A 17,094-nucleotide genomic window follows, 5' to 3' on the forward strand; every position below is an offset into this window, starting at 1 on the left:
GAGTGGTGGCTCCTGCCATCAAACATTTGCGTAGGCATCTCTATAAGCCTGCCTCCATTTCAGTCTCATCTCTTCAATAACGCCTCCCTCGTGTCTCCTGTTCCGGATCAGCTGACTTGGGACCATGACTCCCTGGCGATATCGTGGGAAGGTCTCGACGCTTATGCGTTCCCTCCAACCATTAATTACCTTTAATCTTGGAGAAGATTCGACAGACCAACTGACATCGTCTGCTTTTGGTCGCGCCTTATTGGCCGGCCAGGATGTGGTTCCTGGAAGTGCTACGCGTCATCGATTGGCCTCCACTTGCTCTCCCATTCTGGGATGATCTTTTGTTGCATCCACACAGCAATGCCCTGCACGTGGGGTTACACAACTTCCAACTTCACGGGTGGGATTGCTCAAAGCCTCGTTGATCAAGAAGGGTTACTCGGCTAAGGCTGCATGCCGCTCTTATCTCCTCTGCTCATCGTGTCACGACTCGTAAACTGTATGATGATAAGTGGGTTGCCATCTTCACTTTCGCTGAGAAGCAGGGGTTTGTTCCATTTTCTGCTACAGGTGGTTGACTTCTTAGTCCACCTTCGGTCATCCCGGTGTCTCAAGGGTTTGACCATCTCGACTTATTTGGCGGCAGTCAGTTTGGGTGTCTCATCGGGTTTGGGAGACAAGCTCACGAAAGTTCCTGCCCTTCAAAAGCCCCTTTGGGAAGATCAAGTCCGTAAATTCAGTTCCCCTGCTTGGGATCTTACTGTCGTTCTTCGTGATCTTACTAGCAACTCCTATGAACCACTGGATACAGTCTCTTTTGACCTTCTGACTCAAAAGACGGTGTTTCTCCTCCCCTTAGCTATGGCGGCTAGGATGTCTGATCTTCATGCTATCGATTATGGTCGGGTCCAGTTTGACCAATGTGTCCACGGCGATGTCCAGCTTGGCTTACGGTGGGATTTTCTCGCCAAGAATCAGCTTCCTGGCCAGGAGGCTAGAACGTTTCACACTCCTCCACTTTCTGCCATTCTGGGTTCTCAAGATCATGTTGACGTGTCCCTTTGCCCGGTGTATGCTTTACGCATTTGCCTTCAATGTTCTGAATCACGTCAAAAGAATTGTTCATCCCATTATCTACAACCTCCAAGTCAGAGATCACCAGGAATACTCTTTCTTAATGGTTATGGGCTGTGATTCTCCTTGTATATGCTGCACAGAATATGGATCCACCATCCTCTTCCCACCCTCACAAAGTTCAGGCGCTTGCATCGACATTTGCCCTCCATGATGACTGCTCTCTACAAATCAACCTCGGTTTTTGCCTCTCACCATTTGCGGGATGTCTCGACAGCAGATGTTGCTGGCATCCAGCAGTTTGGGCCACTAGTTGTTGCACAACAACTTCCCACCGCCCGTCGTCAGTGACTCTTGACTTCATGTATCTCGACTTCACATTGGTGAATGTGATTCACTCTTGTTCTTTATTGCCTGGCAGTATTATGATCCATGTTTGCTTCACCGCTTGTTGTGGTTTACAGTTCACTTGGTCACTGTTCCCGCAGGACGTTGTTACCTGGTATACTGCACATGCTGTATCTTTTTAGTGAAGTTCTGTCATTGATATTTGCATCCTCGATCCTTCATCATTTTTCTACTTGCTTACATACAGAGCCGGTCGGCCTAATGTTCTTGTAGATTGTTGCGATCGTGTAGTTGTTGTTTCATTCTTTACGACTTTGTGAAGAAGACTTTTACCCTCTTTGTGAAGTCTGTCAATACTACGTGTCACCAGGGGTGTGTCGGCTTAACTTAGGCAATCTACTGGTTCAGCTTTGTCCCCTACCGCCTGCCGACGGATAAAGCATTACTACGTCTGAATGTAAGCTAAAACATGTTGTTGTTTTTTATTGAAAACATTGTTTTAACAAGCTTACATTCAGATGTATGGTTTAGTCCCCCCCATCCACCCCTCTGGACTTTGGCCTTTTTGTCGCTCTTCTACGGCTTTTTGGCCTTAGGCTCCGTAAAGATTGGTGACAGGGAAAGGGAGGTAATTACACAGGTGGGGTTGTTTTGTGTTTCTCGTTTCCACTCGACTTAAGGTAGGTAGCTTAACAGGTAGGTATAAGCACTAGTAAGGCTGAATGTAAGCTTGTTAAAACAATGTTTTTAATCTAAAAAACCCATTTATCCTAAACAAGGCCCTCTAAAAATAAAAGGCTGACATTGCTAGATGTTTTTAATCATAGCTTAACATAAGTCGTGGTTTACCCTGATTGTGTTTCTAGCGCTGTACCATTACCATACTCGTGGGTTTCACCAAACGAGTAAGCGCCTGAGACACGCAGCACTCCTGGCTTTCCTCCCACAAAGTGATGTGAAGTCCAACTCTCTGACTGTTACAGGTGGAGGCAGCTGTAGAGACCAAGGTGTCGGAGATCACTGACCTCAACCAGCAGCTGACACATGTACATAAACAGTACGAGGATGAGGTAGGCCGGTTTGACTAAATATCCGGTGCTTGTTGTCCATAGACATCTAGATGGGGCCCATGTGGGTATTCCTGGTGAGGAAAGACTGACATCAATCCATGCTTGTCACATGAGGCGACTTATCAATCTTGGTTTCAGTGACTTAATGGCTTGTGTGTCATGGTTACCTGATAGCATGGATTGTTCATTATAGGATCACAGGATTGTATGAAGTAGACTGTATTATCAGCTGAGGTCATGGAGCTCAACTTCTGCTGTATGTGCAAGATTGCAGTAAATTAACAAAAGTTGTAACATAGCTGTAACGTTGCTGATTGATACAAATTTTAACATTCAGTAAAATATTTGTGTTTCATTATCTGATCTCTCTAGCGGGCTATGGATGACATTGAGTAATAGTAAAATCTGAAAGGTACGTGATGCCCCACACTGACGTCTATGTGAACAAGACTATGTGTATGTGACCCACACTATGATATCTATATGACCCACACTATGATATCTATATGACCCACACTATGATATCTATATGACCCACACTATGATATCTATATGACCCACACTATGATATCTATATGACCCACACTGATATCTATATGACCCACACTGTGATATCTATTTGACCCACACTATGATATCTATATGACCCACACTATGATATCTATATGACCCACACTATGATATCTATATGACCCACACTATGATATCTATATGACCCACACTATGATATCTATTTGACCCACACTATGATATCTATATGACCCACACTATGATATCTATTTGACCCACACTATGATATCTATATGACCCACACTATGATATCTATATGATCCACACTATGATATCTATATGACCCACACTATGATATCTATATGACCCACACTATGATATCTATATGACCCACACTGATATCTATATGATCCACACTATGATCTGACCCACACTATGATATGTATATGACCCACACTATGATATCTATATGACCCACACTATGAATGATATCTATTTGACCCACACTATGATATCTATATGACCCACACTATGAATGATATCTATATGACCCACACTATGATATCTATATGACCCACACTATGAATGATATCTATGTGACCCACACTATGATATCTATATGACCCACACTATGATATCTATCTACTATGATATCTATATGATACCACTATGATATCTATATGACCCACACTATGATATCTATATGACCCACACTATGATATCTATATGACCCACACTATGATATCTATATGACCCACACTATGATATCTATATGACCCACACTACTGATATCTATATGTATGATGACCCACACTATGATATCTATATGATCCACACTATGATATCTATATGACCCACACTATGATGATATCTATATGATCCACACTATGATCTGACCCACACTATGATATCTATATGACCCACACTATGATATCTATATGACCCACACTATGATATCTATATGACCCACACTATGATATCTATATGACCCACACTATGATATGATATCTATATGACCCACACTATGATATCTATATGACCCACACTATGATGATATCTATATGACCCACACTATGATATCTATATGACCCACACTATGATGATATGACCCACACTATGAATGATATCTATATGACCCACACTATGATATCTATATGACCCACACTATGATATCTATATGACTACACTATGACTATATGACCACACTATGATATCTATATGACCCACACTATGATATCTATATGACTCCCATGATATGACCCACACTATGATATCTATATGACCCACACTATGATATCTATATGACTATGATACTATGACTATGATATCTATATGACCCACACTATGATATCTATATGACCCACACTATGATATCTATATGACCCACACTATGATATCTATATGACCCACACTATGATATCTATATGACCCACACTATGATATCTATATGACCCACACTATGATATCTATATGATCCACACTATGATATCTATATGACCCACACTATGATATCTATATGATGACCCACACTATGAATGATATCTATATGACCCACACTATGATATCTATATGACCCACACTATGATATCTATAATGATATCTATATGACCCACACTATGATATCTATATGACCCACACTATGATATATCTATATGACCCACACTATGATATCTATATGACCACACTATGATATCTATATGACCCACACTATGATGTCTATGACCCACACTATGATATCTATATGACCCACACTATGAATGATATCTATATGACCCACACTATGATATCTATATGACCCACACTATGATGATATCTATGTGACCCACACTATGATATCTATATGACCCACACTATGATATCTATATGACCCACACTAACATGATGATATCTATATGACCCACACTATGATATATGACCCACTATGATATCTATGATATCTATATGACCCACACTATGATATCTATATGACCCACACTATGATATCTATACTATGATATCTATTTGACTATGATATCTATATGACCCACACTATGATATCTATATGATCCATGATATCTATGATCCCATCTATGATATCAATATGACCCACACTATGATATCTATATGACCCACACTATGATATCTATATGACCCACACTGATATCTATATGATCCACACTATGATCTGACCCACACTATGATATCTATATGACCCACACTATGATATCTATATGACCCACACTATATCTATATGACCCACACTATGAATGATATCTATATGACCCACACTATGATATCTATATGACCCACACTATGAATGATATCTATATGACCCACACTATGATATCTATATGACCCACACTATGAATGATATCTATGTGACCCACACTATGATATCTATATGATCCACACTATGATATCTATATGACCCACACTATGAATGATATCTATATGACACACACTATGATATCTATATGACCCACACTATGATATCTATATGACCCACACTATGATATCTATATGACCCACACTATGAATGATATCTATATGACCCACACTATGATATCTATATGACCCACACTATGATATGTATATGACCCACACTGTGATATCTATATGATCCACACTATGATATCTATATGACCCACACTATGATATCTATATGACCACACTATGATATCTATATGACCCACACTATGAATGATATCTATATGACCCACACTATGATATCTATATGACCCACACTATGAATGATATCTATGTGACCCACACTATGATATCTATATGACCCACACCATGATATCTATATGACCCACACTAACACTATGATATCTATATGACCCACACTATGAATGATATCTATGTGACCCACACTATGATATCTATATGACCCACACTATGATATCTATATGACCCACACTATGATTGCGCTCATGTGTGTCTCCCCCCAGGTACATGTGAGTGACGAGACGCGGGGTGAGCTGAGGGACATCCAGGCCAAGCTGGAGGAGGAGACCAGGAAGGGAGGGTCCAGGTACGTCACTTGGTGCAGTGGACCCTTGCTGTCTCAATTCCTTTTATCTGACTTTCAGTCGTGTTTGTGTTTGAAAAAATATCTAGCTTCACATGACATGCAGTTGAAATTGTAAATCATATCATACTCCCATACTTTAACAAAGACTGACAGTAACAGCACTACAATCGCTTCGTGGAATGGTGGTCAGGTTACTTTCTCCTGTTTGCTCACATGAAGCTACACCAGGTAGTTTCTCAATACACAATCAAGATAGCATATTTTCCCAGATATGAGTCTGTGACTGGCTAACCACCCCCTCTATCCTTGTGATGCAGAGAGAGTCAGTGTGTGGAGCTGGAGGGTCAGCTGCAGCAGCTGAAGGAGGCAGTACAGAGACTGGAGACGGAGAGGGGAGACCTTTTTGCCAAGGTAAGTTACAACCAGCCACTGTGACCTTACATCAGTATATTCCACTAGTTACTGAACGTGTACAGATTCCGGGCTGGGAGAAGGATTGGTCTTCAGCAACCTATGCTGGTTGTCAGCTCTCTTTCTGGCCTATCACTGTACCAAGATGGATAATGTCTCATGATATTAAGCCCTTGGTTTTCCGGTCCAGTCTGGATTATTTACAAAATGCTCTCATATAGCTGGAATATTGCTGAGTGTTGCATTTAAGAAGGAACACCCAATTCTTATGAAACATCTTGTTCGTGATATCCTGGTACCTGAACAAACTTTCTTCATTAGAAATGAGGTAACATTATGTTTTCAAGTGATTTTAATTTCTGGAACAACATTTTCTTCATAGCACAAAAACCCTGTTTAACGCTTCCTTTCCAACCGAATATCATAGGGTCAGCCCATAATGGATGTGGAAGATTGAAGACATTATACTAAGGCAGTTAGTTTTTTTGGAACATTATTTCATCTTATAGGGTTGTCTATCAAGGAAGGCCTAAGCTTGTCAAGAGCCACTGATTAATTTTGTGACGAGTTTTCTCATTGTTTCTGGTTTTGACAGATTGAGGCTGGTGAGGGAGTGAGTGAAGCCATGAACCAGCTGAAGCAGGAAAATGTGAGTACTGAACACGCATGGATGAAATGGTTGTTAGGATTCCACGATGTTCCAGGCTACAAGGTTTTGATTGGTTGACAGCACACTATGCTGGTCAGGAGAGGAGACAGAATGGTGGTCAGTGATTGGTTGATGCATAATACAGAAAAGTGTGGATTGATGCTGATACAGGCTACCTTCAATTAGCTTGGTTGTTGATACCGTGGCATTAAAGAACAGAAACCGAAGATAGTGTACAAGACATGCTAGATGTTAGTGAACATTGACCTGACATAGATCTACATTTCTTATAGCAGTGAAATGTGGTATAACTGTTTTACTGCGCAGCATTTAGTAGTTGCTAATACCAGTATTTCCTGGGACGGTGGGGTAGCCTAGTGGTTAAAGCGTTGGCTCGGTCCGCTGAAGACCAGGGTTCGATTCCCCACATGGGTACAATGTGTGAAGCCCATTTCTGGTGTCCCCGGCCGTGATGTTGCTGGAATATTGCTAAAAGCCGCGTAAAACCATACTCAATCACTCACCAGTATTTCCCTGTCTTAGCCTCACCTGTTTATAGAAAATAGCAAAGAATGAGTAAAGGTGACAACACCATTGTGTCGAACTTGTCCTTGAAGTGAAAACTTCCTTCCCTTCGTATTCTTTCTTTGTTTATTTATTTTTTCGGTTAAGTCAAAATAACTCTTAGTATTTTTGTAGGTCCCTTTAACACACCAGCATTTGACTGTAGTTTGATTTTCCTTACTTTCCTTATATCATTAAGACAAGTCTGCAAGAGAAGATCAAAGAACTTCAGGAAAACCTGCAATCTCAAACAGGAGAGAGTTCCAGCAAACAGGAAGCACTGCATAAGCAAATGACCGAGTTGAAAGGTCAGCTTCAGGCAGAGCAGGACAAGTGTCACAAGCTGGAATCAACGTCGGAGGAGAGGATGGAGAAGCTGAACACGTCTCAGCAGAAGCTGCAGCAAACAGAAGCTGATCTCAAGACCAAGGTGAGGATCTGTCAGGATAAGTTGGGCTCTTGGGGTGAGATGTTCCATATACTGGAGAGTGCCTGGGAGGTGTTTTCTGCTTTTGTAGATTGAGCTACTTTTGAGTGTCCCCAATTTGAAGTGTGTTGACAAGCTGTTGTTTGTTGTAGAATGAGCTGCTGTTGGCTGCAGAGGCCGCCAAGACGAGTCAAAGGACCGACCTGGAGAACCACATCAAGACTGCCCAGAACGTGGTAAGACGAGCGGAATGCGGAGCTCACCACACTACGGAACACACTGGAACAGGTAGGTGGGAATCTAGCCACAGAAGCTTTAACACAGTGAGTGAGTGAGTGAGTTTAGTTTTACACCGCACTTAGCAATAGTCCAGCTATATGGCAGCGGTCTGCAAATAATTGAGTCTGGACCAGACAATCCAGCGATCAACAGCATGAGCATCTATCTGCGCAATTGGGAACCAAGTCAGCGAGCCTGACCACCCGATCCCGTTAGTCGCCTCTTACGACAAGCATGGGTTACTGAAGATCAATTCTAACCTGGACCTTCACTGGTCCTTTAACACAGTATGTTGGTTAGATGTAACTCATTACTTAGATACAAGCTGTGTCTATCTTATATAAACTGATCTAGATATAGTCATTTCAGAGTTAATTCAATTAGTAAACATTAATCACTTAGTAACCCTGGGTTGGTCATATGAATCTATTGATATTGGCATTAAATTGTTACAATTTCTAATCTGATCGTGTTGATTGTGTTCATGCTCATGCTATCCACCACTGGTTCATGTTATCATTAACAGGCTTCCATGATATTGCACTAGTTATTGGGAAAGGGGGATGGTTTGGGGGGGCCAAAAACAATTTGGGAGTTGATTTGTTGTAGTTGCACATTGAACTAATGTACATGTACTGCTGTATTTTGATGACATGTCGTCTACCTGTATCTGGCAGTCTTGGCTTGAAATTCTCGTAATATTATATTTACATGTTATCAGAAGTTTATGGTAACAAGTGTCATGTGTTTGGGGTGTCCTGCATTAATTGAGTTCAAACATATTTTACTTCACTCCTTCAAATATCTTGAAGTCCTCACATGCATCTACTTCAGCAGCACCCATGATGATTCGGGTTAGACTTGGTTTTCTTGACCCATGCTTGTCGTGAGAAGCGACTAACAATATCAGGTGGTCAGGCTCGCTGACTTGGTTGACATATGTCATCGTATCCCAGTTGTATAGATTGATGATCATGCTGTTGATGACTGGATTGTCTGGTCCAGATTGTTTACAGACTGCTGCCAGATATTGCTGAGTGCAGCGTTAAACAACAAACCGAAACTTTAGCAGTGTGCTAAATCTGATCATAATCACAGACATTTTAGAGGGGAGTAAATCTTAGACTAAATTCAAAGTCTACAATACAGTTCAAGTGACTGTGTGACCGAAGTAGGAATGAGTGAGGTTGGTTTATTGACACTTTGAAGAGTCCCCTGCTGTCAGCTTGGTATGGGAGCGAAGCCCAAGGTGTTGCAGGTCTGCTACTTCAGTGTGGGAAATGAGCTTGGGTATATTGCTGACCAACCTAGATACACTATCAGAAGATTCCAGCATTAGAACCCACAAATGTAGGATTCTGGCAATAAAACCCACAAACATAGCATTCTGGCATTTGAACCCACAAATGTAGGATTCTTGCATTAGAACCCACAAATGTAGGATTTTGGCATTCAAACGCACAAGTTTAGCATTCTGGCATTAGAACCCACAAATGTAGGATTCTTGCATTAGAACCCACAAATGTAGGATTTTGGCATTAAAACCCACAAATATAGGATTTTGGCATTAGAACCCACAAATGTAGGATTCTGGCATTAGAACCCACAAATATAGGATTCTGGCATTAAAACCCACAAACATAGGATTTTGGCATTATAACCCACAAATGTAGGATTTTGGCATTAGAACCCACAAATGTAGGATTCTGGCATTAGAACCAACAAACATGGGATTCTGGCATTAGAACCAACAAATGTAGGAATTTGGCATTAGAACCCACAAATGTAGGATTTTGGCATTAGAACCCACAAATGTAGGATTTTGACATTAAAACCCACAAATATAGGATTTTGGCATTAGAACCCACAAATGTAGGTGTTTTGCATTATAACCCACAAATGTAGGATTCTTGCATGAGAACCCACAAATGTAGGATTCTGGCATTAGCACCTACAAATGTAGGAATTTGACATTAGAACCCACAAATGTATGTTTCTGGCATTAAAACCCACAAATATAGGATATTGGCATTAGAACCCACAAATGTAGGATTTGGGCATTACAACCCACAAATGTAGGATTCTTGCATTAAAACCCAGAAATATAGGATATTGGCATTTAGAACCCACAAATGTAGGATTCTGATATTAGAACCCACAAATGTAGGATTCTGGCATTAGAACCCACAAAATGTAGGATTCTGGCATTATAACCCACAAATGTAGGATTTATTAGAACTAGAACCCACAAATGTAGGATTTTGACATTAAAACCCACAAATATAGGATTTTGGCATTAGAACCCACAAATGTAGGAGTTTTGCATTATAACCCACAAATGTAGGATTCTTGCATGAGAACCCACAAATGTAGGATTCTGGCATTAGCACCTACAAATGTAGGAATTTGACATTAGAACCCACAAATGTATGTTTCTGGCATTAAAACCCACAAATATAGGATATTGGCATTAGAACCCACAAATGTAGGATTTGGGCATTACAACCCACAAATGTAGGATTCTTGCATTAAAACCCAGAAATATAGGATATTGGCATTAGAACCCACAAATGTAGGATTCTGATATTAGAACCCACAAATGTAGGATTCTGGCATTAGAACCCACAAATGTAGGATTTTGGGTTTAGAACCAACAAATATAGGATTCTGGTATTTGAACCCACAAATATAATATTCTGGCATTAGAACCCACAAATATAGGATTCTGGCATTAGAACCCACAAATGTAGGATTCTGGCATTAGAACCCACAAATGTAGGATTTTGGCATTAGAACCCACAAATATAGGATTTTGACATTAGAACCCAGAAATATAGGATTTTGGCATAAGAACCTACAAATAAAGGATTCTGGCACATCAAAGGGAAGTAACTCAGCAAATTGTGTCACCTTAGCTGTACCTTCTATGTCCTGACCAGTATATGACTGACTCCTTGCAGACTCAGGTGGAGCTGGCAGCAAAGAAGGACAAGATCATGGAGCAGGAGGGGCAGCTGAAGGGGGAGGGGGACAAGCTCACCCACAGCAACAAAACCAATACCGCCCTGGAGAGGGAGCTCAAGGAGAAGGTGGGTGAGGTCACAAGTCACATGAGGCTAGAACTGTGTGATTTCTGATTGTCCATAGAAATGGCTCATTATTAGGAGGGGCATGTTGTTAATGTATGTATCACTACAGACAAACTTCCAATCAGGCCAATCAATATCCAAGAAAAGGGATTTACATGTGGTGGCCTATTTGTGAGTATTTGAGGATTCTCGAGAAAAGCACATTTTGGGGTACCAGACATGAAATAAAAAATAAAATGTGAAGTACTTGACGTCTTGAGCTGCTGGCATGTGGATTACATGACTACAGCACCAACATCCAGTGTTACCAAGGCTCAAGGGTTTTATCCCTTGGCAATATGATATTTATTGATCTTCCTTAACTATGTGCTATTTATTGATCTGCCTTAGCAAGATGAATTTGTTGATCTGCCTTGGTGATACAAGATTTATGGATGTAGATGGTATGAAACTTATGGATCTCCCTTTATACTATGAGATTGATGGCTCTCCCTTGGTAATATGAGATTGATGGCTCTCCCTTGGTAATATGAGATTGATGGCTCTCCCTTGGTAATATGAGATTGATGGATCTCCCTTGGTAATATGAGATTGATGGCTCTCCCTTGGTAATATGAGATTGATGGCACTCCCTTGGTAATATGAGATTGATGGCTCTCCCTTGGTAATATGAGATTGATGGCTCTCCCTTGGTAATATGAGATTGATGGCTCTCCCTTGGTAATATGAGATTGATGGATCTCCCTTGGTAATATGAGATTGATGGCTCTCCCTTGGTAATATGAGATTGATGGATCTCCCTTGGTAATATGAGATTGATGGCTCTCCCTTGGTAATATGAGATTGATGGCTCTCCCTTGGTAATATGAGATTTATTGATCTCCCTTGGTAATATGAGATTGATGGATCTCCCTTGGTAATATGAGATTGATGGATCTCCCTTGGTAATATGAGATTGATGGCTCTCTGTTGGTAATATGAGATTGATGGCTCTCTGTTGGTAATATGAGATTGATGGCTCTCTGTTGGTAATATGAGATTGATGGCTCTCCCTTGGTAATATGAGATTGATGGATCTCCCTTGGTAATATGAGATTGATGGCTCTCCCTTGGTAATATGAGATTGATGGATCTCTGTTGGTAATATGATATTTATTGATCTGTGTTGGTAATATGATATTTATTGATCTCCCTCGGTGATATTAGATTTAATGATCTACCAAGGTATATATCAAAAAACCTTTTACAGAAATATATGGTATTGGAATATCTGAGTCTTTTCCTTGCAGAAAGACTTCCTGGCTGGTTTGCTGAAGGATAAAAAGGAAGTGGAGGACAGTCTGGCCAAGACAAAGAAGTCCCTGGAGGAGGTCACCGGCCAGAAACTACAGACAGACAAGAACCTTGACAGTGTAAGGGGTCCCAATGGCAATATAAAGCATGTGTGCGTGCAAATGTGATCCCAGCAGAATTCCTGTGATAGTTGTGTGAGATGTGGTCAGGCTTGGTGGCTTCAATGTGTGTCATCTTACTAAGACTGGAAGTATTGTTTCCTCATGATATCAATCACTAGTTTAGATTGGTTAGTTGCACCTCAGAACCATCTGTTAAGCCTATTTCTCGTATTCCCCACCATGTTATTGCTGGAATATGGCTAAAAGTGGCATAAACCTTGATCCCTCACTCAGTTTTCATATATTTGAGTGAGTATGGAGTTAAGATTAATGCTGCTTTGAACAGTATTCCAGTTACATCACAGCCTGTCAGTTTGATGTAGGAGGAAAGCACAAAGTTAAGCAGGTAGGATACTGACAAACATAATCCAGGTGAACTGTCACAGGCTCCTGGCATGCCTAAGGGACACAACATGGACATGGAATTGCGATGTGTCTGATGACTGGACCACCAGGTATTGGTCAGGGTGAAATGATGGGTGGTGGATGCAGTGTATCATGAGCTGAAATACACTTTGAGAAATTGTTAGTCAAGTGTCACTCGAATTTCAGGACTCCAGACTAGCTGCATATTTGACTAAAATGCATAAAATATGTCACAGTATTTTCCTTATCCTGACTCATGCTCTTTTGCTTGTCTTCTTCTTCTTGCGAACATAGTGGAACACTTGTATCTCCTTATTTGAAGCTCCTTCAAAATAAAATCACTAATTGGTACTCACCACGAGTTGCTCCCCTTTGTCTCCCTGGCGGAAAAGGTGTAAGCCACCCTCTGGCCATGTGCTTCACTCTCTCCTTCTTAGCCCAGTGAGCAGGATGTGAGGCGCCTTGTGTCTCCTTACACACATATCCTTTGATAATCTCTTAGTTTTACCTCTCATAGGTTACTATAGAGGTATAGCTAGTATCCTTTACTATTTGTATTGATTAATTATCATTATTTCTACTGTTTATTCCGTGTATTAAGTGATTGTTCAGCTAACTTTACGTTCATGAAAATCTGTGCGATTTGTAGATTACGTTTTTCTGCCTCCGATCCACATGTAATATGCCCTAGTTGTTCTCGCCGTGTCGCGTTTAATTCACGTTGCAGTTACTGCATTAATTTATCTCATTCTGCATTTAATAAATATCATCTTTGCGTCTTAAGGCGTGCTGCAGATAGATCCGCAAACAAGGGCAAAACATGGCAGAGAGTCCAGATATTCCTTCCAGTCAGCTGCTAGCGATCGACCCTCTCCGTCTGGTGTTCTGCTAGAGACCCCGGCGGCAGAGGAGCGTGGGGCGCAGATCCGTTACCTCGAAGAAGCGACCGGCCTCCCCAGACATCCCGTCATTGCAGACTAAGTCTAAGAGGGCCTCATCGTCGTCTCAAGCGCCAGATTGAGGACACCCAGGGCAGCGCAGACTTCCAAAGGGAAATCTCACGAAGACAGCAAGAACTTTCTCAGCGAGATCGTTCCAGCAGCAGAGTTGGGCCTCTCTCGATGATCAGCCGATAATCATCCCGACTTACGGCAGAAGAAGCGACCGGTGTCAGCGACTGTGACTTCTGCAGAGATCTCCATGCAGCCTGATGCCTCTACACCGGCGTCAGGCGTCATTGATGTGAACCCCATGCAGAAAGGCGCCCGGCGACTTCGTCTAGATCATCCCAGAAGACATGATCGCGGCAGATTATGAACATCATGGAGGACCACTACAAACTGCGCCAAGCAGTCCGAGCAACCAGCGAAGGCTCCAGCGTGAACAACACCCCAGGCACCCCCGTCAGCGTAGCAGCCAAGGCGATGTCACCTTCGGCGAAGGAAGTCCGCACCACCTTGACGAAGGACCTAGATGTACAGCCTTCAGCGAAGGCCTTCGCGGGCGGGAGAGATCATCACCATCTTCGATTTCATCTCTAGATATGGACTCAGACCATCAGACATCACGGAAGCCTTCGCGAAGGTCATATCATCGATCCCCGGACCGGACGCCAAATGAAGCTTCAGCGAAGGCATTAGCGAAAGACATATGATTCCAGATCTTCATCGTCTAGAAGAACATCGAGGGACTGCCGAAGAGCTTGCGAAGCTATCAACATTCACCTCACAAGTCTCCGAGAAGATCATCCCATAGGCGATCTCCACTCCGTTCATCACCAGGTCGATCACCCATCAGATCTCCACATAAGCGGTAGCACAAGTCAACTAGATCGCCACAAACCTCATCAGATATTCAGACAGCTACCGCGTCGCAGTCGAAGAGCATCTACAATTTATTAATGATGATGGTTTTGAGGATGATGGAGGAATCATATTTTCTGATGCAGAGATCACGGTATTGGATGGTCAATAACCTAGATCTCACATCACCATCTAAAAGTGGCAATACAGCTCAGGCGTATTTGATGAAGGAAGATGATCCAGATGCAATCACTCTACCCCGATCGACCCGATTGCGGCAGTGCCACAGAATCTAGATGCAGCTTTCCAGAAAGCTACGAAAGTTCAGATACCACATCTACCCAACTTTCAAGCCAAGAAGTTCTCCGCGCATAACATGGACTCCTTCTACAAGGCCCAGGACATCGATGAGAACTATAAGATCATCAGCGATGTAAAGAACAAGATTTACAAGATGGATGATGCCAAGTTGGCTCATATAGAAACCATGGCCGAGGCGTATGTTCTTTGGGTTAAATAGATCTAGGGCGATCAATGAGACTCTTATTACTAGATTCGGGATTCCACGGCGGAAGATGATAGAATGATTTATTCTGCCTTACTTATGCAAAAGAAAGATCAGCAGTTTTAACGGATCATCTTACATCTGTTTCAGCAGCACTGACCTTAGCTTCGTCGTCAAGGCCTCCTCGCCTCCTGTAATTGGGGAGAACTTTACAGCCCACTTTATACAGCCCGTGGTCGACAACATCCATCTTTGTGCGGAAAATCGACAAGATTAAGCCAAGGAAGTCTCTAAGGATTCCAGGGAAGTCCTTATGATTAGATCGATGGACACACTAGCCAGCGTCATTCGTCAGACTTCACAAAGATACTCAGGCAGATCTAAGTTCACGGGCCTACAAAGAGCAAGAGACAGGAAGATAGCCAGCTCTAGAGGTAAAGATTCTTTTAAATTAAGCCCATATGGCAACTATAGAGGAGGATCAGGAAGAGGCAGGACACCCAGAGGTTCCGCAATTATAGGCAGCTGAAACACAGGTTGAACGACTGGAGTCTTCCACCCCAGCCGTTCCAGTACAACCAGCTCAAGTGGGTGGGCCTCCAACTACACTGGGAAAACTGGGGAATACTGCAAGATCCTTACGTCTCCAACATTATTCAACACGGTTTATTATCCCTCTACAGGACAAGCCTCCGCTGACAATCAAACCCCCAAGTTCGATTTACAAAGCGCCAACAACTACCAAAGATAAAAGAGGCTGTCTCATCACTCCTATCCAAACAGGCCATAGAAGTAATAGATCAAACAAGCGTCGAACCAGGTTTCTACTCCCCAGTTTTCCTAGTTCCCAAGAAAAACTCCGCGGAGAAATACAGACTCATCTACAACATGAGCTTTTTCAACAAGAACTATCTCGCCAAACCACGAAGTTTAGCATGATACATTTACCTCAGTTTCGCCAGATGATTAGATCCTATGGACTACATGGGCAGCATAGATCTACAGGATGCCTACTTGCATCCCCATTCATCCCGATTCAGGAAATACCTCACGATTTACTCTAGAAGGGCTACATTACCAGTGGAAAGTACTCCCATTGAATATCATCAGCCCCTGGCTATTCACGAGGATAAAGAAACCGATTATCAAATTTCTACATCGTCAAAGGGCTCGCCCAGTGCGTTTTACCTCGGCGGCGGGATACAAGTAGATCAAGATCCACTGCGTCTCAAACTACAGTTAAATTACATCATAAAGCTACTAACACAACTAGGTTGGTTAGTAAACTTACGCAAGTCGGACCTAGTACCATCGCCAAGACCTACAGTTCCTAGGTATTCGATTCATCACAAATCGCAACCGTATTATGGTACCAGAAGACCGTTGGCTCAAGATACAACAGACCATTCCACCAGCTCTACTCTCTCCGTTACCACTGCGACAATGGCAGAGCCTACTAGGTCTTCTCACATCAGCCCAAGACATGACTGTCACAGGCAGATTACGATTCGTCCCTACAGGTCCTCATCAGCGCACATCTCA

The 17,094-nt window shown here is 42.1% G+C and overlaps 1 protein-coding gene across 1 annotated transcript in view; it reads left to right on the plus strand.

The window, feature by feature from the left end:
* The window catches only part of LOC124254701 (early endosome antigen 1-like), a 57,052-nt gene that overhangs the window by 23,507 nt on the left and 16,451 nt on the right, over positions 1-17,094 (plus strand). Inside the window, 9 exon segments of the mRNA XM_046688548.1 lie at positions 2,397-2,483; positions 5,924-6,006; positions 6,324-6,417; positions 7,013-7,066; positions 7,830-8,060; positions 8,210-8,296; positions 8,298-8,345; positions 11,297-11,425; positions 12,715-12,837. Of these exon segments, the coding sequence (XP_046544504.1) occupies positions 2,397-2,483; positions 5,924-6,006; positions 6,324-6,417; positions 7,013-7,066; positions 7,830-8,060; positions 8,210-8,296; positions 8,298-8,345; positions 11,297-11,425; positions 12,715-12,837 (936 nt within the window).

The sequence above is a fragment of the Haliotis rubra genome, unplaced genomic scaffold, assembly GCF_003918875.1.
Source record: "Haliotis rubra isolate DU_JTF1 unplaced genomic scaffold, ASM391887v1 Scf58, whole genome shotgun sequence".
In the NCBI taxonomy this organism is placed as follows: domain Eukaryota; kingdom Metazoa; phylum Mollusca; class Gastropoda; order Lepetellida; family Haliotidae; genus Haliotis; species Haliotis rubra.